The sequence below is a fragment of the Lissotriton vulgaris genome, chromosome 4_1, assembly GCF_964263255.1.
Source record: "Lissotriton vulgaris chromosome 4_1, aLisVul1.2, whole genome shotgun sequence".
Lineage (NCBI taxonomy): Eukaryota > Metazoa > Chordata > Amphibia > Caudata > Salamandridae > Lissotriton > Lissotriton vulgaris.
Window position 1 is genome coordinate 350,087,611 of NC_141691.1, and position 23,470 is coordinate 350,111,080.

A 23,470-nucleotide genomic window follows, 5' to 3' on the forward strand; every position below is an offset into this window, starting at 1 on the left:
AGTATTTAAAACCCTGCCTCGCGACCTGTATGCCACAGTCCCTTGGAAGTCGAGGCGTCCCTCCTCTAAGCACGTACAGGTGTGACTTCGACCAGTTAATAACCAGGCCGGAATGCCGGCCAAAGAGACGAAGCACATCACACACCACAATAAGCGACTTGCAAGGAGAGGTGAGATACAACAAAATGTCATCAGCGTATAGTGACACTCGGTCTTCGAATCCAGGGGACCACTGTATCCCGTTTATGTCTGGGTGGTGCCGTAGCCACGCGGCCAACGGTTCAAGTGCCAATGCAAATAACAGGGGAGACAGGGTGCCTCTGTGGAGAACAAAGGACGCGGAGACACGACCATTGACCGTTACGTTGGCCAGCGGGCCGGCATATAGAAGCTTGACCCACCCAACGAATTCTGAACCAAATCCGAACTTCGCTAACACTGCCCACAGGTAGTTCCATTCGAGGGAGTCAAACGCCATCGTGGCATCGAGGGACGCCAGGACAGCTGGTTCCTTGAGCATGTGGGCCCTAGCAAGGGCTCCATGGAGTCTCCGCAAGTTAAGGGCAGTGTTGCGGTGTGGAATAAAGCCCGACTGGTCCGGATGCACTAAGTCGCCAATCGCGCCAATCAAACGGTTGGCCAGCAATTTAGCCAGGATCTTAGGCTCCGCATTCAACAGAGAAATGGGACGATACAACCGGCACAGATCTCTGGGTTTCCCTTCCTTATGAATGACCACAATGGTGGCCAGTCTCTGGTCGTGGGGAAGCATGCCCTTCTCCTGCGCCTCCAGAAACATGTTCCGCAGGGCCGGGGAGATGACATTGGGTTTAATCTTATAAAGTTCCACTGGTATACCATTGGGGCCGGGTGCCTTACCGGGCCTAAGGGAGCGAATGGCGAGGGCTATCTCGTCTGCGGAAATTTCCCTATCCAGGTCATCCCGGTCTTACTCCGACAGACACGGGAGGTTCATCTCCGCCAAAAGCTCCCCAGAATCAGTCTCGGACTGGTCAGTGACCGAGGTGTAAATGGCCTCAAAGTAGTCTGCGAACGTCTCGACTATAGCCTTCGGATCAGTGACAGTCAAGCCGTCCTTCCCCAACACTTCTGGGACACACCCGACTGGCTCTTTCTTTTTTATCCAACCAAGCTATGAGCTTGCCCGCCTTATCCCCGACATCATAGATCCTACCCTGTTGCTCTCTGCCCATGACCTTAGCAGCGTCAGTAACAGTAGCTCGATATTCTGACTGTTTAAGTTAGAGAGCATGGAGTAGCTCCGGTGTCGAGCCGACCTCCAGTCGGGAATCAAGATCTTTAATCTCAGCTTCGATACGCACCACATCCGCATCTCTACGTCTCCGAACGTCAGCAATAAGGGAGAACGCCTCTCCCCTTAAGACCGTCTTGAATGCTTCCCATAGGGTGACAGCCGATGCAACCGACCCCGCATTCTCAGAAAAGTAGAGCTCAATAGCCTTGGCCATGAGTCCTCGAGTCTTTGGGCTGCGGAAGTACCATGGGTGGATCGCGACCATTCGGTCGGTTGCCTCAATGTCAAAGTCGAAGGACACCCAGACCGGGGAATGGCCCGAAATGCCCCTCGCCAGTAATCGGGCCTCAGAGACTGCGGACGCGTGGGCCGCTAGAGTCAGTACATAGTCGATTCTAGAAAGACTACTGTGTGCCCCCGAGTGGAATGAATATTGACGCTGGGTAGGATGCCTAAGCCTCCAGCAGTCAATCAATCCCATGGTGTCCAGAAAATCGGGTAGCCAGGATTGCGAACTTCGGAGATCTCTGCATGGATGTCTGTCTAAGGTCCCCGAGCAGACCGAGTGGAAGTCGCCCCCCACAATAAGTAGCCCCTCGGGTAGACCCAAGATGGCGCCTCCAAGGTCTTGAAATGTGTTGTTTTGTAACCCAGGGGGGACGTAAACCGAAACCAGAACAAGAGACCGCCCCTCCCACCTCCCCGAGACAGCAACGTACCGCCCTCTCTCGTCAACAACGCTAGAGTTAATCTCAAGGGGGAGAGACGCAGGCACCATAATCCCCGCCCCCCGGGATCCCGAGGAAAACCCTGAATGTGCCACCATCTTGAATCCCTTCCTGTTGAGCGCCTGGCACGTATTTCCCACCAAGTGTGTCTCTTGCAACAGAATAACATCAGGCATATTTCTCTTGAACAATTGTAAAACCACCCCTCTCTTAATACGGTCACCCAAACCATTAACATTCCAACACAGCACTTTAAGTTTCCTACCCCCCATCGTCAAATCGTGGGCCCTTTCCGCCCCCGGCCGGCCTCCTAGCTACACAATCAGGAATATCACAGTCTTTGAATTGCCTTGAAAAAGGAAAAGAGAAAGAAAGAAAAGATAACACACCAACAATCAAACCTCCCCCACCCTGCACCCCTGCATCAGACTAAAAAGCCCCCCCAACCAGCAGTGTGCCTGTCGCCCCATTAACTACACTACAAAAAGGACCCTAGAGGAAAAAGGAGATCTCGCAGGCCCCCCCGCCACCCTCCATAATGAAAAGAAGGATATACATCGTAAAGTGCAGCAGTATAGCCTGGTTGTCGTCAACAGGGCCACCATCCAACAAAGTCATGAAGGTGAGTTCTATTCCTGTTGCTCAGGGCCTCCCGACGCGCCCTCCGAGTGTTCCTCCCGTTCATCGCGTCTGTGCGGCACAGTGTCCAACCAGTCGCTCACCACTTCAGGCAGGTCAAAAAACAGAGCACGGCCATCGTGTTCAATGCGTAGTTTCGCGGGGAACATCATTGAGTACTTCATCCCAAGGTCTCTAAGACGCCTCTTCACTCCCGCGAAACTTTGGTGCTGTCACTGAACAGCCCGAGTGAAGTCCGGGTAAAAGTTGATGTCCGCATTCTGAAATTTGAGGGGCCCGTTCCGTCTCGAAGCTTGCAGGATAACGTCCCGATCCCTGAAGTTGAACAGCCGTGCTATGATGGGTCTCGGCGTGGCACCCAGTTTGGGGCGCCCCCCGGGCATTCTATGGGCCCGCTCCACTGAGAAGAAGCGACTGAGGCCGCTGGGGCCAGATGAGTTTGCACCAAGTCTTCCACGAACAGATCAGTGGCCGATTCCTCTGCCCCCTCCGGGACTCCGGTGATTCGGAAGTTCTGCCGCCTGGCACGTCCCTCAAAGTCTTCCAGTCGCCTCGAGAAGAGTTCGTTGGCCGACCTCAAGTCCCGGACCTCCGTCTGCAGGTCCGTGACATCAGTTGTGAGGCTCGCAGTTTTAATGTCCAACGTTTTGACCCTGTCGTTGGTCTTGTCCAGGTCAGCTCTGATCAGATTAATTTCGATCGCCAGAGTGTCAACTTTGTGCGTCAGGACCTCATGCTGTTTGTGCATCTCCATCTTGATGCCAGCTATGGCGCTCATAACATCCCGAAGTGTAGGGTCCGACGTGTCTGGCGATCCCTCCCGATGAGAATCCTTTGGCCGGGTAGTCGCACTCGGTGAAGTCCGTTGCTGGGCATAGCGATCAATCTTATTAGACTGGGAAAGAGTAGTCTTCCTACTAACTCGATTCGCCGTCCTGTCTGGCTCGCCCCTGCCCGCCATGATGGAGTCGGGGAGCTGAACAAAGGATGGTACACCAAGGCCACTCCGGCTGAGCAAAGCAATCACAAAGTGAAGCGGTCACCGATATTTCCTCAGCGACCGTTCACTCCGCAACTCCGCGTGCTCCGTAGGGCCAGCGTAGCAGTCACTCACATAGCATTTCGATCATGCGTTGCGGTGTCGTCGCCGTCGGCCACCACAGGGACAATAGCCCGTCCCTGGCACGAATATTCAGCATGACGTAACTCCGTCCAGGAGTGTCGGATTTTAAATCGGACAGCGGGACCCGTCTCCGCAACCGTTCACCAACAAGAGTCCACCGTCGTGAACCAGGATATCAGACAGGATTTATGCGGAGGGTCGGAGGGTCTCCGGAGCTCCGAGCTCCGAGCTCACGCGGCCATCTTACTTGCCCGCAAAGCTCCTCCCCCCTAGTAGTTTTAAGGGTCAGGGGCTCCAACCTACCTATAAATCCCTAGTATATAAGGAGGCAAGGAGGCTCAGAGGCCCAGCAGATTTTGTGCACTTACATGTGTGCGTTGTGTGTCCCTGCTCTCCGTTTAATGGCAGTCCTAGCTTGCAAACTATCTTTAAATATAAATTGTGTGCAGACTCGAATTTGGTTGTAGGGGCACCTTAAAACTGATACTCTACCTTATTTTTACATATTAGACATCCCATAGGTCTCCCCTAGGTGTTGCATGGGTGGAGAGCCATGTAACTATACCTTAAAAAAGATTTTGTATTTGCCCTGGTGAAGGAAAAGCTGCCCATGTCATGTTTCCCCCATTGTAGATACTGATCTCTATAAGGTAACATTGGAATAATGTATGTAGATAATAACTATTGTTAGAAAAGGAGTAAATATCATTCAATGACTACAGATTGGTGTTGATAAATGCAACAATTTGCCACTGTTGAATTTATCATAATTAGTGTAGAAGAGAAATTATGGAACTTTCTCTTCTGTAAGCCAAATTCAAGCCTTCTAGTATGCTTACCCACACTGCTCTGATTAGGTGATACGTGTACTGGCCAGAGCAGAAGTTATCTGATGGAGAGAGCTCTGCAGCTGTGGAGGATGGGTCCTGCAGAGGGGGATGGGTAATCAAACTGAGCTCAAAGAGACAGCAGATCAGTAAAGAATGTCAGGCGTACCTACCCCTACATCCTGTGCCACAGCCAGATGGTAGGCTTAGGATATGAATGTGCAGACGTTGGGGAGGGGAGCTAATGGAAACAAGTTTATCTAGCTCTTATTCTTCTGGAGAGAAATTATCCATGTTGGATTTTGGAAGCGTAGTGCTTTGTGGGACGAGAATATGCCACACTTTGGAGGAAGTTGTCATGTTTTATGGGTGGTACCCAGCATCTCATTGGAAAGAGGAGCCCCCTGATTGTCACCACAGAACACTGAATAAATGTGTGAGGGCAGCATAATCTCTCAGATCTGCTGCCTTAAACTACAAGGGAAAGGACTGCCCTCCTGGAATCTGGATTTGCACCCAAAGGCCTGCACTCTAAATTACTGCACCTGCTGCACAATCTGGTACTACAGCCCGGGGGACTTTGCCTTGCTTCAAGAAGAATTACGGAGTGGACTCCCTGCAAGCTACTGGCTAACAGAGCCTACCTGCATCATCTCCACCAAGAGTTCCCATTCTGGAGGGCGTCTACGGATTAGGTCAGGAGCATTGTGTTCCAGGCACATCAAAAACCATGTTGGAGATTCCAGACCTTTGGATTGATGATTTGGACACTTTGAACCTAAAAGTAGACCTTCTGAAAGCACCCCCTGCAGTTTGGAGAACTTTTAGGGAAAAGCTCCATAGGTGGCCGACCCAATGTCCAGGAACAAGCCGGCCGTATTCAACCGCGCCCAGGCCAGGATTTGAGGTTTATTCCGCTGATAGCTCCGGACTTCCAGGATTTGACCAGGGCCTCGCGGAAAGTCAAGCCGGCGAACCATCTCTGAATATCTCCTTCTGGGAAGGGTCAAGCAACATCAGAAGAAGAAAAAGCTCCCAATAAGTTTCTAAGTGTGAAGTGAAATTTTTGACTGGTGCCTACCGCTTAGTGTATCTCACCAGGGCTTGATCATGGTTGGCCTCAAACGTTGACTTTTTTCGAGCCAGAGTGACACTTTATGTTTTTAGGCACTATAACATGGTTAATCTCCTTAAAAATTGATCTCTCTGGTTCCCTACATTGGATTTTTGTTGTTTTGGTGTCTATTTGTTCATACAAATATTTCTTTTTTTCTGAATTAGTGTGGGATTTTTCATTGTGTGTTGCGTCTTACTTATTTGATGTATTGGGGTTTTCTAAATGCTTTACACCTCTGTCTCTTTAGTTAGGCCTGACTGCTCATTGGCCGCTACCAAAGTGTCAGCAAGTGGCTAATTTACTGAGACCTTTACTGGACCCTCCACCGTGTTGGTGGCCTCATTACTAGTAGTTTTAGGTGCATACCTACCCCTCCCAATAACCTACTTACTAGCACACAGGCAGGCGGGAAGCAAGATACTGATGGGCATTGGAAGCTGCGTTCCTGCAGCTGTTCAGCTGCAAGAAAAGCAAGACTTTGGCAATGATAGCTAGATAGCTAACACAGTAGCCCATAGGGCTATCAGGCCTGTTGAAGCCTATTTTCCCAGGCACACTTTGCGTTCTGTACACCATAGTCTGGTCTGTGTCCCTCGAGTGAGGAAAGCAAGGGCTGGGGGTCACTCGTTTGGCTTCATGGCAGCCAAACTTTGGAACTCCCTCCCAGTTAACATTCAAGCCATCCCGAACCTTCTGACATTTTGGAAATCGCTAAAAACATGGTTGTTCCCCACTCTTTAATATTTGGTGTTGTAGGTCTCCCTGTTTCTCTCTGCCGGTTTCTGGTTGCGCTGGGACGCCTCGTTGCTGAGGCAGCCATGCACATTACAAATCCTGCATAAATAAATGAATAAGTAGGCCATCGGCATGGAACAAACCCTGAATAGGCAGCTGGAACTCTTTTAGAGTAAGCAATTTCCTCCATGAATACAAGCCCACTGCAAAGAAGCAGCCTGTAAGGGAGAGCACAATTTTTATTCTTTCTCATCTCAGGCAAAAAGTGTTTTTCACAACAATTTTTCTCACAATCTCACAAAAGATATCGAAAGTAGCATTTTATGATATGGAAAGCTTATGAGAAATGAACTTGGTTCATGGAAATACTAGGACAAATTTAGAAATAGGCATTCTTGTAGGATGTTTAAACCAAAGAACAATTGGGGAACATGTCGGCATAACTGAAGACCGGGCTAGGGATCGCTGGCCTCCATTAGTAAAACAAGAAATCTAAATTTCTGTTACATGCTAAAAACTCTTTTCCTGTATTAAAACTGTCAGCAATCATCTGAAGGCACTCAAATTCTGTATAAAAGTCAGCTTTCTAGAGTTTAAACTGGATTTTTATTTTGTACAGAAAAAGCTACCCAAACATAATTTGGATGTATGTGTGTTCCATAGATATTTTTCAGACTAATTCCTGAAAAATACTTTGTTTCATCGAGAATAAAATATTTGAAATATTTTCCATTTTTAGAAATTCTTACAACCTCTATCCAAGATGCTATTCCAGAATTGATGAAAAGATTCAGAATCATTATAACTGCAGGGTGCTGTATGACATTATTTCTTCTTGGTATTCCTTGTGTTACACAGGTAAAGTTCTACTACTTCAATGTATGTTAAATGTAAAACTTTTTTAATAAACATGCGCTTCCCCTGCAGGTTCTCTTTTTCTTCAATGCGTAACTACTTGTTAGGGTTTATTTTCTGTTTATTCCTTTATACTTTTCAATTTCTTCTTTGTCTGTGGTTCCTCTGTAGTTTATATTTGTGTTCAATCTCTCTCTCCTTGCCACCTTTCTCTCTCTTGCTCTTCTCTTATTGCATACTATTGTAAAGTTTACAGCTCTGAGGACAAAATGATAAGTTTCTCAGCATGTGTGAAATAAGTTTTGGAGTTGAGATACACCTTCATAAGTGTTGTGTTCTGTTAGATGACCAAACACTAGACTTTTCAGGATGAAACTCCTTTGTGGAATTATGTCATTATTAGACAAAAGGTTAGTGAGTACAATTATACAGCAGTGTTTAAAACATGAACATCAAATGGCAAGACATCTCCTTTTTTGTGTTTTAGTACTTCAGATGTTGCAGTAGGAGCATTGACTTTCTCAAGCTATACACAATATTCCAGTTTATTGATAAAGGCCGTCTATTACTACGTCTCTCTCAGCCTGGGTCTCCTACATTTACTTTTCTTCATCTTTACAATCTTGAGTATCTATCGGTATCTATGTCCGTCTGCCTTTCTCAGCCCCTTACAATGAAGGATGGGTAAATGTCGGTAGCAACTGGACTGGGGGGCCCTGGGGTACCCTTTGAGGCCCCCAACTTGCTTTTGGTGTGTGCCCCGGGTGGGCAGGAGATGGGGTGCCGCAGCCACAGTAGGATTGAGGAGGGGGCGCTCCCCCTTCCCTTTAAGTTGAGTGCTGCCCAGGGATATCAGGGGCCTTTTAAGAAGAGGGGTGCCACACAGTTCTCCTACCCTTTTTTGTTACAATTTGGTCCTGGTGGGTATTATAGCTTGGGGGCTGTGTGGCCCCCCCTCCCCTTTCCCAAGTAGTGCAGCCTTACGAGAGGGCATTGTGTGGCCCCCTTCCCTTTTCCAAGTAGTGCAGCATAAGGGAAGGGTATTGCAGGTGGCAAATTAAAGCTCGGGAAGGTGGGCAGGGTGCCTTTTGGCGATAGCCAGTAGGTAGTTATTGGTAGGGCCAGCTTTTCCCATAGATGAAACATTTTTTGTTTTTTACCTATCACTTTGGTGGGGTTTGACAAAGCTTGATGACATTATCAAAACTAGTATGCAAGTTAGTTCAGCTGCTGTCCTTAACGTTTCAGATAGATTTTTCAAGCAGGGGGCTGGCAGAAAAAGGGGGGGAACCAAAACCTTTTTTCCTAAAAATGTCTAAGCAGAATTTTACTTTTTTAGACACTACTAGAGCCTGAACCGCTGAACGGTATTACACCAAAAGGCAGCTCTTGGTCATTTTTGTAATCTTGTGTACACCTGTTGAGTAGTTTGGGAGTTATTAAAGAAAAACGATTTATAGATATCTAGGGACGTGGATCCTCCGCGGATCCATAGGTACCCGCAGATCTGAAGCTCAATTGGAGGGAAAAAAAAACTAACCTACTCACACACCATACTCCACCGCCACACATGCCAGAAGGTCATGTGCAGCATGGGGTGCGTGCATGTGGGGAAGTTTGCTGAGGGCTGTTCGCAGCAGTGGTTGTAATAATGTACAGTAAGTATAGATCACTTTACGTTTAAAAAACATAGAAATTCACTGAAAAAACAAAGGTTATAGGGACGTTATAGTTAGGTTCACGTTTTACCCTCACAAACCCATCGAAATTTAGCAATTATAGTTATACTTATAGTTAGTTCAGATAAGTATAACTATAACTTGTGCACTTAAGTAACTTTAAGCCATGAGCCATAGTTTATTAACTTAAGTATAACTATAAACATTATTATAACTGATGAATTTATATGTTTTTGTGTGGGTAAAATGTGAACCTAACTATAACAACCCTGTAACCTAACCTTTTATCTTTTCAGTGGGTTTGAAAGTGTGTGTATATATATATATATATATATATATATATATATATATATATATATATATATATATATATATATATATATATATATATATATATATATATATTCACTGAAAAAAACCATAGGTTTCACACCAGTTATACTTAGGAATTAGCATTTAAAAAACCTATTAAATTCACTGAAAAAAACATAGGTTTGACACCAGTTATAGTTAGCTGGAAATGTTACTGACATAAAACCATTGAAATTCCCACGTTATAGTTAGTTGGACTCACTATAAGTTGCCCGCCTGCAATGCACTGATGATGACTTCATATATTACATCACTCATGACATGGTCAGTGACATCACTCATGACATCACTGATGACACCATCCAGTGAATGTTTGTCTTTCTGAAAAATAAATATGTTTTATATATGTATATGTAAAGGTCGATGGAAGAATAAATGTTTAAATAAGTGTCTAAATGGATGTTTTTTTAAAAAAAAATTGATCGGTTAACTGGCTTATTAAGTGTATCTTAGTGAATACATATATTAGCGAGTAATGTTTAAATATTTAAATATATGTATCAGTATTTCACTTTGTGTATAAGTGGCTGCCTGGGTTGGTGAGTAGCTACATGTGTGTGTATATGGGTTATTAGATGTTTTTTTAGTATCAGTACGAGTGTCTGTATGGTTTGGTGGGGGTATTACTTAGCACATAGATGCATCAATGACTGACTCACTGTTTGTATGTGTTTTGAAGACGGCATATGTGCAGGACTGTATGGGTGGATGAGTGTGTATATGTGTGTGTTAGTGAGTGAATGACTGTCTTACTAGTGTCTTTATCAGTAACGACATATGTTTTAATCTAGTATATGTGAGTATTGATGTATATAAGTGAGTATATGCGAGAGTGAGAGATTGTAAGAGTTTAAATAAATATGTGTTTCTATAAGTGATTGTTTAAGAGAGTAAGTATGTGTAGGTTTCCTTAGAAGTAAGGTGGTAGTGTGTGTATAGCTGTATATGCAAATAAATGGATGTTCAATAGTTTATTTGCATGTGTGAGTATGTGTGTGAGTAACTTTTGGATGACTGTCGGTGTGCAACAGGATGTATAGGTGTATAACTACATATGATGAGTGAGTATATGTATGAGTGACTATATGGAACTGTTTGTGAATGAGTGGATGTGTATATAGATGGTGGAATTACTGAATTGGTTGTTGTAACTGGTATGGGTATCTCCATTTTTTTGAAAATGTTAGTTTCTATTTTTGAATATGTGTTTCAAGGGTTACATTACACTGAAAGGAGGTCTGTCACTCTGTCACAAGGATGGTGTCATCAGTGATGTCATGAGTGATGTCACTGACCATTTCATGAGTGATGTAATACGTGACGTCATCAGCAGTGCATTGCAGGCGCGCAAGTTATAGTGAGTCCAACTAACTATAACGTGGGAATTTCAATGGTTTTATGTCAGTAAAATTTCCAGCTAACTATAACTGGTGTCAAACCTATGTTTTTTTCAGTGAATTTAATAGGTTTTTTAAATGCTAATTCCTAACTATAACTGGTGTGAAACCTATGGTTTTTTCAGTGAATTTCATAGGTTTTTTAAATGCTAATTCCTAACTATTTATAGGGCCTCAAACCTATGTTTTTTTCATTGAATTTCAAAGGTTTTTTTAATAGCAAATTTCTATAGCTATGAAATATAATATTTTTTATAATGAATCCTATATTTTTTTTTTGCCCTGGAGCGCTCCCGGTGCGCGTACTGGTGAGCGCACCGGTAAGCGCAATCTTTATCGCGTAGCCGCGTCCGTGTGATAAGCACGGCGTAAGCGCACCCGGAAGCACTCGATTGCGCTACGTAAGCGCCCCGGGGCGCGTAACGTAAGCGCGTCGGGTCATTTGACCTGAAAATAACACTTTTCATTGGTTCAGGACAGTTTTGGTTTCCAAATGATGAAAGCCCGGGTCATGTGACCTGAAAATAACACTTTTCATTGGTTCAGGACAGTTTTTTTTTCCAAATGATGAAAGCCCCCACCTTTTTTCCTCATTCTCACTTTTTACTTTGACTGAGGAAGACCTGTTTGCAGACCTATTTGTACTGAGAAATGGCTACAGTAGCAGCAGCAGCAGCAGCAGCAGGAGCATCTCAACCACCACCACAACACCACAGTGGTGGAGAAGAAGAGAAGGAGGAGGAGGAGGAGGAGGAGGAGGAGAGGCGGTACCTGCCTGAAGATACTACCCCCTATAAGCCAAAAGAGCACATTGTCTGGGAGTTTTTTAAAATCCCAAGGGGCCTCAAGAAAGTTAATGCGCCAAAGGTTGCTTGTCTGATCTGTGGCACTGTACTTTCCAGGGGTAACCCTGCCAAAAAGTATTCTTTTGGCAACAACACTATGATTCGCCACATGCAACGCCGGCACCCAAACAACTATGCTGCGGCGGAGGTCAGAGAACTGACCAGAAACCCTCCCCAATCTTTTCCCAGCACCTCCCAAAGTAAACAACCCACTTCATCGGGTCCAGAGACAAGGGAGATGGTCCCAAACATCCAAACCCAGTTTGGAGATTTTTAAATTGTTTATAAATTTTGCGGGACTACAATTTGCTATGGAGAGCAAAGTATTAAACTCATCAACCGTGCTGGAGACAACCACAACTGTAAAAAGAAACCTTAATTTTTTCCTGGTTTTATTTGCTCCAGTTGAGCCGTTTACAATTCCTTGTTTGTCCCCATAAAAATTACAAAAATAATATAAAATTGTTCATAAAAGCCAAAAAAAGTAAAAAAAATGTTCCAAAAAACAATAAAAAAATAATAAACAACAAAAAGAATAAAAAAACAGTTCTTTTTAGAACTACCTCCAATTTATAAAAAAATGCTACAAATTTTAAAAAACTCTGTCATTCTTTTTTCCCCATGGTATGCTCCCCGGTATGCTCCCCGGTGCGCGTACCGGGCGCTCCCCCCGCGCAAATAAAAAAGAGGGGTCAGGGGGGGTCTACCCTGCCCCCTTTTGGTCATTTCCCCTTTGTTTTTGCCACCTCTTGTGTCTCGATCCTACCGAGACACAAGATGGCGGCCGCTCCGGACTGTTTGGAATGTTGACAGACACCCGAGAGCCAATCAGCTTTCCGCTCGTGAACTCGCGTAGCGCGCTGGAGCGCGCCCCGGTGCACGCTCATAGATATATATATTTTTTTAACCTAAATTACTCAAAATCCACTGGAGCACATATCTTGAGACATAGCAAAGGCACATCGGGCTACCAGTCCCTACAATTTTGCCAAGTTTGGTGGAAATCTATTCAGCCCTTCGGGCTAAAAGTGAGTCCAACCGCCCTATGGAAATTAACATGGGGAAAACACGTTTTGGGACCCCCCTTTTATCTCTGCCCTCGCTTGACGAATCCCCCCCAAACTTTCAGGAAAGGAGCAGAGTGCAGCGAGGCACATTTCAGAAAAATTATAGGCAGATCCCTCAATCAACGCTAAAGTTAGTCCCAATAGAATGTTGCGGTTTTCCTATAGAAAATAATCCTAACTATAACTACCTACTGGCGACCGCCAGTAGGTAATATATATATATTTATATAATATAAATATTTGTATGTATATATAACTATATGCAAATATATATATATATTCACTAAAAAAAACATAGGTTTCAGGAACGTTATATTTAGTTTGACATTTCACTCGTACAAAACCAGAGAAATTCGGCCGTTATAGTTAGTTGAGCTAACTCTAACTCGCCACCCCGCAATGCACTGCTGATGACGTCATATATATCATTAATGACATGATCAGTGACATCACTGATGACATCACTGATGACATCTCAAAATAACTTCACTGATGACATCATCCAGTGACTGTGTGTTTCTGTAGTTGAAATGTTTTATATATATATATATATATTTTCTCACTTCGCTGCAAGGAATGACGTCATTCCTTGCAACGTGCAGCGAAGTGAGGAAATTTTGATATTTTTAAGGACTGATACTCGGGTGGTCCATTTTGCTGACACACCCGTTGGAATTGCAGGAGGCGGCTTTTCCTGGGTATGGAGGAGTGAAATATACATACATATATATATATATATATATCAGGATAGAGCTGTTTCTCTTTTAAGGAGCGGTTGTTTTTCCATAGGATTGTGTAATGTAAATAGCGGCCAATTTAGAAGCAATGATTTTGTTTCTATATTTGCAAGTAGGCATGTGCTTTGTGCGAAAAATACTGCTTTGTTTTATAAGTATTTATGCAAATCTGCTGGAAATAGCACCTCTTCCATATCCATTGTCATGTGACCTCCAAGCTGGTGTCAGGGGGGCGGGCACTTGTATTCACTGCATAAAAACAACAAAAAAATGTAACCGCTCTGCATGTGAACAAGGGCTCTTGTAGCACGAAACGCGTCATGGCTGTTTTCCTGTGCCATTAAACCACCTTATGGCCAGATCCTGTGGTCCGTCTCCTCTTACTTTGCTTCGCCGGTCTTTACAGATTTGGAGGTGGCTTAAGGAGTGTTTATGCGCATATATATATATATAGGATCAGGCATACCCGGTGGCACGCCACTTTGAGGCTGTGCACAACAGTGATTCCAGTTATCTACAATATTATCTGGTAGATACTGTGATGCCGCTCAAACGGGGGGGTGACAGAGAAGGCAGATTGCGCCTACTTGAGACAAGGTATATTCTTGAAATGAATACCAAGAGCCCGAATGGATTAAATGATCGTGAAGATCTGTATACCTGTCTCAGGGACACGTAATGTGTCTTTAATAGACCTTCAATAGACCTTTAACTGTCCCCGTATCTGTGCAAGGGAGCAAATTCCATACACTCCTGCCCTGACTACTTCCCTTATAACTGACGGTGGCCCCCCCTGGTCATTCCCAGTTGCAGTAGGCTTTAGACACTTGGTAGATATTACTGCACACATTGGTATTGGAGTACACATGATTAATTTGCACATTCATGTGAATTTTCCCTTAGGGTATCCTGCAAATCTCCCCATTCTTTTCTGTGAAATACCTGCATTTATTATTTTTTTATTTTTATTTGTATCTTTATGGTCTATGCAAACACGAGCACTTTCATTTACGTTCTTTATTTTACCTTTGGATCTCACAGCTGCACACAAGGGTCGCACACACTGTTTGGAAGGAGGTTGCTTTGAAAAAGTGCTATTAAACTTTGATTCAGTAGTAACGGCACATGTTTTTTGAGGTAAACTAGCAATTGTGAACTAGTACCAACTACAATGAAATTACATGTTATTTAATAACACATGAATATACAGGAATTCTTAGGTCCTATTTGTAATGGGTAATTTGTCCTACGTGTAAATTTGTAAATATTGAACAATGTAGATATATGAATTACAGAACATAGTAATATATATTTTGTGATATCTCCATTTAGGAGCACTGTTATATAGATAGATTGTATATAATGAGTGTAAGATAGTCACGTGTACATAGTGATATATATATTTTTTGATAAGAAGGGACGATCCATTACTTTTACTTTTGTAATGATTTGTGTGTGGAGATCAAATGCTTCTTTTTATGTATGAATTCAATACCAATACGTACGTTATGCCGTTACAGAGAAATGACTGAATGATGACAATGTTGGGCACTTGCCCTCAATTTTGCGAAATTGAAATTTTGTAAGCTTACTATGCACTTACCACTTTAAGCGCGAAGCCACTCCCATGCACTGATGTATTTAAGACCCTTGTTAATTTCAATGTACGTCATGTGATCAAGCCTCGTTTGAGGTGAAACGCGTTATGGCGGATGGCTGGTGAAACACTTGAATAAATCACCGAAAATATTGCACCTAATCTGGGCTCACTCTCGTTATTCCATTGGACTGTAGAAAGGAATGGCGTTTTGTTCATATATATATATATATATATATATATATATATATATATATATGTGCCATGGTGTATTGAAGTATGAGTGGGTGTATGAGTGTCTGAATAGATGATTTAGTAGATGTGTGACTGACTGTATAAGTGAGTGATTAAACATGTGTTACTGAATGCATGGGTTTGTGAGTAAACTGTGTAAATGTCTGTATCAGTCTGTCAGTTGGTGTGTAATTGAGTGCATGGGTTGGTGGTAGCAAGTAGCTACATGAGTATCTATATGGGTTGTTTATTGGTTGTCTGAGTATCTGTATAGGTGTCTGTGTGTGTGGGTGGGGGGTGTGTTACTCTGTGCATAGATGTGTGAGTGGGTAATTCACTGAAATATGGGTTCAAGAGTGCATCTGTGAAGGTCTGTCTGTATGGGTGGGTGAATGGGTGTATGGGTGTGTTGGTGAGTGAATGAATATCTCAGTGGTACATGTGTTAGTAACTACATATGTGATAGGCAGTATATGTGAGTGTTGGAGTAGATAAATCACTATATGTGAGAGTGAGTGACTGTGAGAGTGGATGTATTGATGAGTGTTTGTTTGTATCAGTGATTGCATAAGAGAGTACGTATGTGTTGGTATTTGTATGAATAAGTGAGGTGGTGTGTGTATAACTGTATAGGTGAGTAAATGGGAGTGTTAATGATTCTTTGCATGATTGACTAGGTGTGTGAGTAACTATGGATGAGTGTGATGTGTGAGTGTCTGTATAGGTGTATGAGTGCTGTATTGAAAAGTGACTTCATATATGAGTGACTCTATGGGGGAATGAGTGGACGTAGACGTGTGTGTAGACCTATGAATCAGTGAGTGGTTATGTAGTAAAGTTTTCTATGATTTCGAAAATGGAAGTCAGTATTTTAGAGTGGTGTATCTAAAGTTATATTAGGGTGTGAGGAGGTGTGTCAGATTACCACATGGATGATGTCATCAGTGATGTCATTTGAGATATCATCAGTGATGTTACTGACCATGTCATGAATGATGTAATATATGTCATCATCAGCACTGCATTGTGGCAGGGCGAGTTATAGTTAGCTCAACTAACTAGAACATCAGAATTTTTCTCGTTTTGTACGAGTGCAAAGTTCAACTAACTATAATGTTATGTTATGTTAACAAAGGTTTATATAGCGCACTGACACCGGTTGGTTTCCTGGTGCTGTAGAGACAGAGAGCAGTCAGAGTTGGAGGCCTGCGGATTTAGTAGTATGTTTGTTGGTAAAGCCAGGTCTTTAGGGATTTCCTGAATGACATGAGATTGGGGCATAGCCGGATCTCAAGGAGGAGGGCATTCCACAGACTAGGTGCCAAAGTGCCAAATCTGCAGCCGCCCGAGCGTTTACGTTTAAAGGATGGTATTTGTAGAAGGCATTGGTGGGTCGAGCGTAGGCTTCGGGACGGGGCATACTTTATAATAAGTTTTGTGATGAAATTTGGGGCTTTTGCAGTAGAGCGCTTTAAAGATCATGCAGCTGACTTTGAAGGTGCAGCTCTGGGCGACCGGGAGCCAGTGAAGTGTTTTCAGAAGGGGGGTGGCAGAATGCCATCTAGGATGGTTTAAAATCAGTCTTGCTGCCTGATTCTGCACCATCTGAAGTGGTTTCAAAAGGAATTGGGGGAGGCCCAAATACATCGAGTTAGCATAATCTATGTGAGAGATCACAGTTGCGATCACCACCTGTGTCAGGGCTTCGTGGGTCAGAAGGCGACGAACCTTCCGGGTTTTTCTCATTTGAAAGAGACACTTGGAAACCACCTGGCCCACTTGCGTTTTAAGTGAGAGGTCGTTGTTTAAGGTGATGCCAAGGTGATGCCAAGCGTCTTTGCCGATGATGAAGGGATCGGAGCTTGACCCATTTCTGTTGGCCAATAATGTGGGCCCCAGTATTTAGCGCTGTCCCCAGTCAGGACCAGCTCGGTTTTTCCTGGGTTTATTTTCAAATGATTTTGGTTCATCCAAGCTTGTATGAACCTCACTGTTGATTGGAAGAAGGAGATGGACGTGTCTGAGTTGTCGATTGTGAATAGTAGCTGTAGGTCGTCCTCATAGTTCAGCACCGTTACCTGTTTGTCTCTGAGAGCTTGGATTAAAGGGAAGATGTAGAGGTTAAACAGGTGGGGTGACAGGGACGAGCCCTGGGGTACACCACATGTGATGGCTTGCTTGGTGCCCGCTAAGTTGCCCAGGCGAAGTGCCTGGGAACGGTCTACTAAAAAGGACTTCAGCCAGCCGGCTGCCGTGCCCCGAAAGCCAGCCTGAGAGACACGGTCGATCAAGATGGTGTGATCGACCGTGACAAATGCGGCTGACAAATCCTGGAGCACTAGAGCCTGTGGAATGCAATTGTCTGCACAGTCCCTAAGGGTGTCCATTACAGCCACTACCTCCGCCTCCTTTAAATGGGCTGGGCGAAAGCCCGCCTGATGTGGATTAAGGCAGTTTGATGTCTCTATGAAGTTGGACAGGCAGTTGGCAACATGAGCCTCCAACACCTTTGCTAGGAAGGGAAGAAGGGAGATTGGACAATAGTTTGCATTGCAGGTCGGGTCTGCGCCCGGTTTCTTCAGGAGGGGTACTACGGAAGCTTCTTTGAATGCGAGGGGAACTAGTCCAGTGGCCAATGAGTTGTTTAGAAGGGTACAAGCGGGAGCCAGAATAGCTGATAGGCAGTCTTTCAAGATATAAGGAGGACATCTGTTGGATGGGGCGCCAGATATTACTCTTACCAGTAATTCCTGAAATAGTTCTGGGGTGATGGGAGGAAAACTGCTAAGTAAGTCTGTAGTATTGGGGCTTGAGACTGAAAGGGGAGGACTTGGGGTATGAGGAATACTGGCTTTGATAGCCGTGATTTTCTCTGTAAAGAAAGCATTCAGTGAATCGCAGAGAGCCTGGGTCGGGGGCAGGCTGGGCTGGACATTGTCAAGGTTGGTTAATTAATTAAGAATAGAGAAGATATCCTTAGATTTGTTGGTTGAGTTAGTTATACGGGAAGAGAAGTAAGCAGTTTTAGTTACTAGGATAGATTTCATGTAGTCCTTCCTGGCAGAGATGTATCGAGTTTTAGCGTCAGGCGCATAGTTACGACGCCAACGTCGCTCAAGTTGTCGAAGGGCCAGTTTTTTTGCTTTGAAGTCAGGGGAGAACCATTTTTGGGCATCGGCGCGCCGGGCCAGTTTGATCGTCTTGTATGGAGCATGGATGTCGCTGGCTGATTGCAGCCAAAGAGAGACATTGTTTTCTGCTATGTTGATATCAGGGTGGTGGGAAGGAATGGAAGTGGCAAGAGTTTGTAGGAATTCCGGCCTGTCTAGGGAGTTCCAGTTCCTAGCTCATCCACCCATAGCTGTAACGGTGGTCTTTTTAGGGGGATGGATGAGATTAAATTTGAGAAGAAGATGATCCGACCATAGACACGGGAAGGTGACCGGGGTCGTAACTAAAGGAGAGTTGGTCCAGACCTGGTCCAGAATGTGGCCTTTACAGTGAGTTGGTGATCGTACATGTTGTTCGAAGTTTAGATTTGTAAGAAGCTCAGTGAGTTCACGCGACTGAGGACCCTCCAGAGGGTCGTTGAACCAGTAGTTAAGGTCCCCCACCAGTAGAATCCTGGCATGATCAATAGCTAGGTTGGCAATTTGTTCACTGAGCGCTAAAAGGAAAGACGGCATGTTGTTGGGGGTCTGTAAAGGAGGACGCATGCCATAGTTGTGTAGGAAGTATCAATTTTTAGAACCACATTTTCAGTGTCTGAGAGATTCAGGCAAGTCAAGGCGGTGACGCTCAGGTCGTGGCGGAAGATTGCTGCCACTCCCCCGCCAGGTTTGCCGGATCCACGATCCGCGTGGATGATATAGTAGTTAGGTGGCAGTGCTGCTATGATATCTGGGGCAGAGTCTTGGGTGAGCCAAGTCTCGGTAAGTAAAAGGATGTCGAGATTGTCCTCGTCTAGTAAAAGAAAGAGGTCCAGGTTGTGTTTCACCATGGAGCGGGTGTTTAGATAAGCTATAGACATGGAACGGGGACAGAAGTCGGACGCTGTATGATTAATGGGGCCGACAGAAGTCGTGGTGGCGGTATCGAGGATGGAAGAGTGATTGACTAGGAGCCCTAATCTCTGGGCTCGATTGCGTGATGGCTCATTCAGGTGGCCCTGGCCGTTGTTGGTGGCCAGCAGCTCTTCACGGGAGTAGGTAGTCCGCCCTATAGCATGGTGTGCCCTGGTGCCCGTCAGGGCCCTGACGGGCTTTCCTTTGGCGCGCCCGCTGCGTTCGTCCGCTTCGCTCCCTAGACGAAGGGGCCATTTTGTACCAGTGAGGGCGGGAGGGGCGGAGCACTGGACCGCTCGCCTGCTCCGGCTCCTCACCCAAGATGGCGGTGGCTAGAGGCTGTCACCCAAGCAGCGCCTAATCGGCTGCAATGGGCCACAGCAGGGCAAGAGAGTAATTGGGCTAGTGGTGGAGCAGTCCCTAGTCAGTGCGGGAGTGCAGATCGATTATTTAAAATTTTCCGCGAGGTGAGTCCTAGTAGTCAGAACTCCGTGAATAAGGTGAAATAAGTGATTTAAAAATCAAAGAAACCACACACACACTCACACGTCCCGGCTTTCCGCCTCAGGACACGAGCACTCTGTCAATCGGTGCACTGGAGGCTGTGGGTTTTTGTACCAGTGAGGGCGGGAGGGGCGTAGCACTGGACCACTCGCCTGCTCCGGCTCCTCACCCAAGATGGCGGTGGCTAGAGGCTGTCACCCAAGCAGCGCCTAATCGGCTGCAATGGGCCACAGCAGGGCAAGAGAGTAATTGGGCTAGTGGTGGAGCAGTCCCTAGTCAGCGCGGGAGTGCAGATCGATTATTTAAAATTTTCGGCTTATGGTTTTTTCAGTGAATTTCTAAGGGTTATATATGCTCATTTATAACTATGCCTACAGAGGTGGGACATGTGAAGAAAGAGGAAAAAGATGCAGAATGAAGCAAGAGAAAGGCAGAAAGAGGCAAAAGAAGTCAAGAAAAGTACAGAAAGTAGTAAGAGATATGAAGAAAGTACCAACAGAGGTTCAGAAAGAGACCCTTTTTTAAAAGTAATCCTGTGCCCCCAACTTTTTACTGACTGGTACTGGTGGTAACTGACTGACTAACCAGGCCCGCAGCCAGTGCTATGCTGAAAGACACTTAGAATACAGTTAAAATGCCTACATACACAAGGGTACACAATGGGTTGGGGTCCCTGTGATTGGCATGACCTCCCCTGTAAGGTCCTAGTACATAATAGGGCAGGTGATTAAAACTACTTCTAACTCAGAGGTGCATAAATAAGAAAGAGAGGTACATAAACAGGCAGGAAAGATGCAGACACAGGGAACGGGTGCAGAAAGAAGTTAGAGCAGTGCAGAAAGAACCAACAGAGGTGCAAAAAGTGACAAGAGGGGTACAGAGAAAGGTAGCAGGGGTGCACAAAGAGGCAAGAGTGTTACAAAAAGAGGCAGGAAGGGTGCAGAAAGAAGAGAAAAGTGCATAAAGAGGCAAGAAAATTGCTGAAAGAAGCAACAGAGGTGTAGAAAGAAGCAAGAGAAGTACAGAAAGAGGCAATTGAGGTACTGAAAAAAGCTAGAGATGTACAGAAACTGGCAGGAAATGTGCAAAAACAGGGATTCAGAAAGAGGCGAGAGGTGCTGAAAGAGGCAAGAGATCTGCAGAAAAAAGCAAGAGGTGCTGAAAGAGGCAAGTGAGGTGCTGAAAGAGGCAAGTGAGGTGCTGAAAGAGGCAAGTGAGGTGCAGAAAGAAGCAAGAGAGGTGTAGAAAGAGAGAAGAGGGTTGCAGAAAGAAGGAACAGAAGTGCAGAAAGAAGCAACAGTGGTGCTGAAAGAGGCAAAACGGATGCAGAAAGAGACAAGGAAAGTGCCGAAAGAACTAAGAGAAGTGCAGAAAGAAGCAACCGAGGTGCAGAAGGAGGCACAAGGAGTGCATAAAGAAGGAAGAGAAGTGCAAAAAGAAGCAACAGAGGTGCTAAACGAGACACGAAGGGTGCAGAAAGAGGAAAGAGAAGTAAAGAAAAAAGCAACAGAAAGAGGCAGGAGTGGTGCACAAATAGGGAAGAGGGGTGCAGAAAGATGTAAGAGAGGTGCAGAAACAAGCGAGAGAAGTGCAGAAAGAAGCAACAGGTTTAGAAAGAAGCAAGAAAAGTGCAAAAAAGACGCAAGAGAGTTGGACAAATAGGGAAGAGGGATGCACAAAGAGGGAACAGGGGTGCAGAAAGAAGCAACAGAGGTGCAGAAAGAGACAAGAGATCTGCAGGAAAAAGCAACAGAGGTGCTGAAAGAGGCAAGTGAGGTACAGAAAGAAGCAACAGAGGTGCAGAAAGAAGCAACAGAGGTGCAGAAAGAGGCAAGTGAGGTGCAGAAAGAAGCAGCAGAGGTGCAGAAAGAAGCAACAGAGGTGCTGAAAGAGGCAAGTGAGGTGCAGAAAGAAGCAACAGAGGTACAGAAAGAACCAACAGATGTGCTGAAAGAGGCAAGAGGGGTGCATAAAGAACCAAGAGAAATGCAGAAAGAAGCAACAGAGGAGCTGAATATACCACAAAGGGTGCAGAAAGAGGCAAGAGCTGTGCAGAAAGAAGCAATAGAGGTACAGAAATAGGCAAGAGTGGTGCAGAAAGAGAGAAGAGAGGTATAGAAAGAGGCTGGAGAGTTGTACAAATAGGGAAGAGGGGTGTAGAAACAAGCAAGAGAAGTGCAGAAAGAAGCAACTGGTTTAGAAAGAAGCAATAAAAGTGCAGAAAGAGGCAAGTGAGGTACAGAAAGAACCACCAGAGGTGCAAAAAGAGGCAAGAGGGGTGCAGAAAGAGGCAAGCAAGGTACAGAAAAAGTACGGAAGGGTACAGAAAGAGAATTGCTGAAAGAAGCAAGAGCAGTGCAGAAAGAAGCAAGAGAAGTGCAGTAAGAGGCAAGTGAGGTTCGGAAAAAAAGCAAGACCAGTGCAGAAAGAACCAAAAAAGGGGTGCAGAAAGAGCAAGAGAAGTGCAGAAAGAGGTAAACGAGTTAGAGGAAGAGGCAGAGTTGTGCAGAAACAGGCAGGAAAGGTGCAGAAACAAGAAACGGGATGCAGAAAGAGCCAAGAGAGGTACAGAAAGAAAAACTAAGGGCGCAGAAAGGGACAAGAGATGTGCAGAAAAAAGCAATAGAGGTGCTGAAAGACGCAAGTGGGGTGCAGAAAAAGGCAAGAGATCTGCAGAAAAAAGCAACAGGTGCTGGAGGTGAGGTGAGGAAAGAGGCAATAGGAGTACAAAAAGAATCAAGAGGATTGCAGGAAGAGGAGAGAGAAGTTCAAAAAGAAGCAAAAGAGGTGCTCAAAGAGGCAAGAGGGATGCAGAAAGAGGCAAGAGCAGTGCAGAAAGAACCAAGAGAAGTGCAGAAAGATGCAACAGAGGTGCAAAAGGAGGCACAAGGAGTGCAGAACGAAGGAAAAGAAATGCAGAAAGAAGCAACAGAGGTGCTGAAAGAGGCATGAAGGGTGCAGAAAGAAGCAACAGAGGTACAGATAGAGACAATAGTGCTGCAGAAAGTGCTAAGGGAGGTGTAGAAAGTGGCAAGAGAGTTGCACAAATAGGATATAGGGGTGCCACAAGGGGGTCAGGCAGGGTGCAGAAAGAAGCAATAGAGGTGTCAAAAGAGGCAACAGAGGGGCAGAAGCAAGCATGAGAAGTGCAGAAAGAAAAAGAGAATTGCTGAAAATGCAACAGAGGTTTAGAAAGAAGCAAGAGAAGTGCAGACAGAAGCAAGAGCAGTGCAGAAGGAACCAACAGAGGAGCAAAAGGGGTGCGGAAAGAGGTAATTTCACTGGTCAGAGGGCTGCATGCCCACACTCATCGCCAGTGGTCACAGGGTCTCCAGGGCATCCTCCTGTCAGGGCCCGCTGGTTGCTCCTCCCCCAGTACCAGCTCAGCATTTCTCGCCAGGGACCAGGCAGCTACTGGCTTATTAGCGGGCCAGGTCTCAGACTTAGATGTAAGCCAAACCAGCCCCAACTCTGCTGATGCAACAACAGGCCGCTCCTCCCACACTGTATCCAAAGTTGTTGTCGAGGAGGATTTCAGCTTCCAGTCATGCCGGGTTCGACTAAATGCTTCACAACAGGTTCAAAAGTGTGTTATAAGCTGTTTGTAGATCAGGGTGTTATAGGATCGATGTGGCTGCCAAAAGAGCTCGCATAGATAGCGCCACCCTCGGGCC

The 23,470-nt window shown here is 45.2% G+C and overlaps 1 protein-coding gene across 1 annotated transcript in view; it reads left to right on the forward strand.

Moving 5' to 3' along the window:
* The window catches only part of LOC147718738 (sodium- and chloride-dependent neutral and basic amino acid transporter B(0+)-like), a 1,096,946-nt gene that overhangs the window by 519,988 nt on the left and 553,488 nt on the right, over positions 1–23,470 (forward strand). Inside the window, exon 10 of the mRNA XM_086966772.1 lies at positions 7,185–7,303. Within this exon, the coding sequence (XP_086822898.1) occupies positions 7,185–7,303 (119 nt within the window). The remainder of the gene's footprint in view (positions 1–7,184; positions 7,304–23,470) is intronic.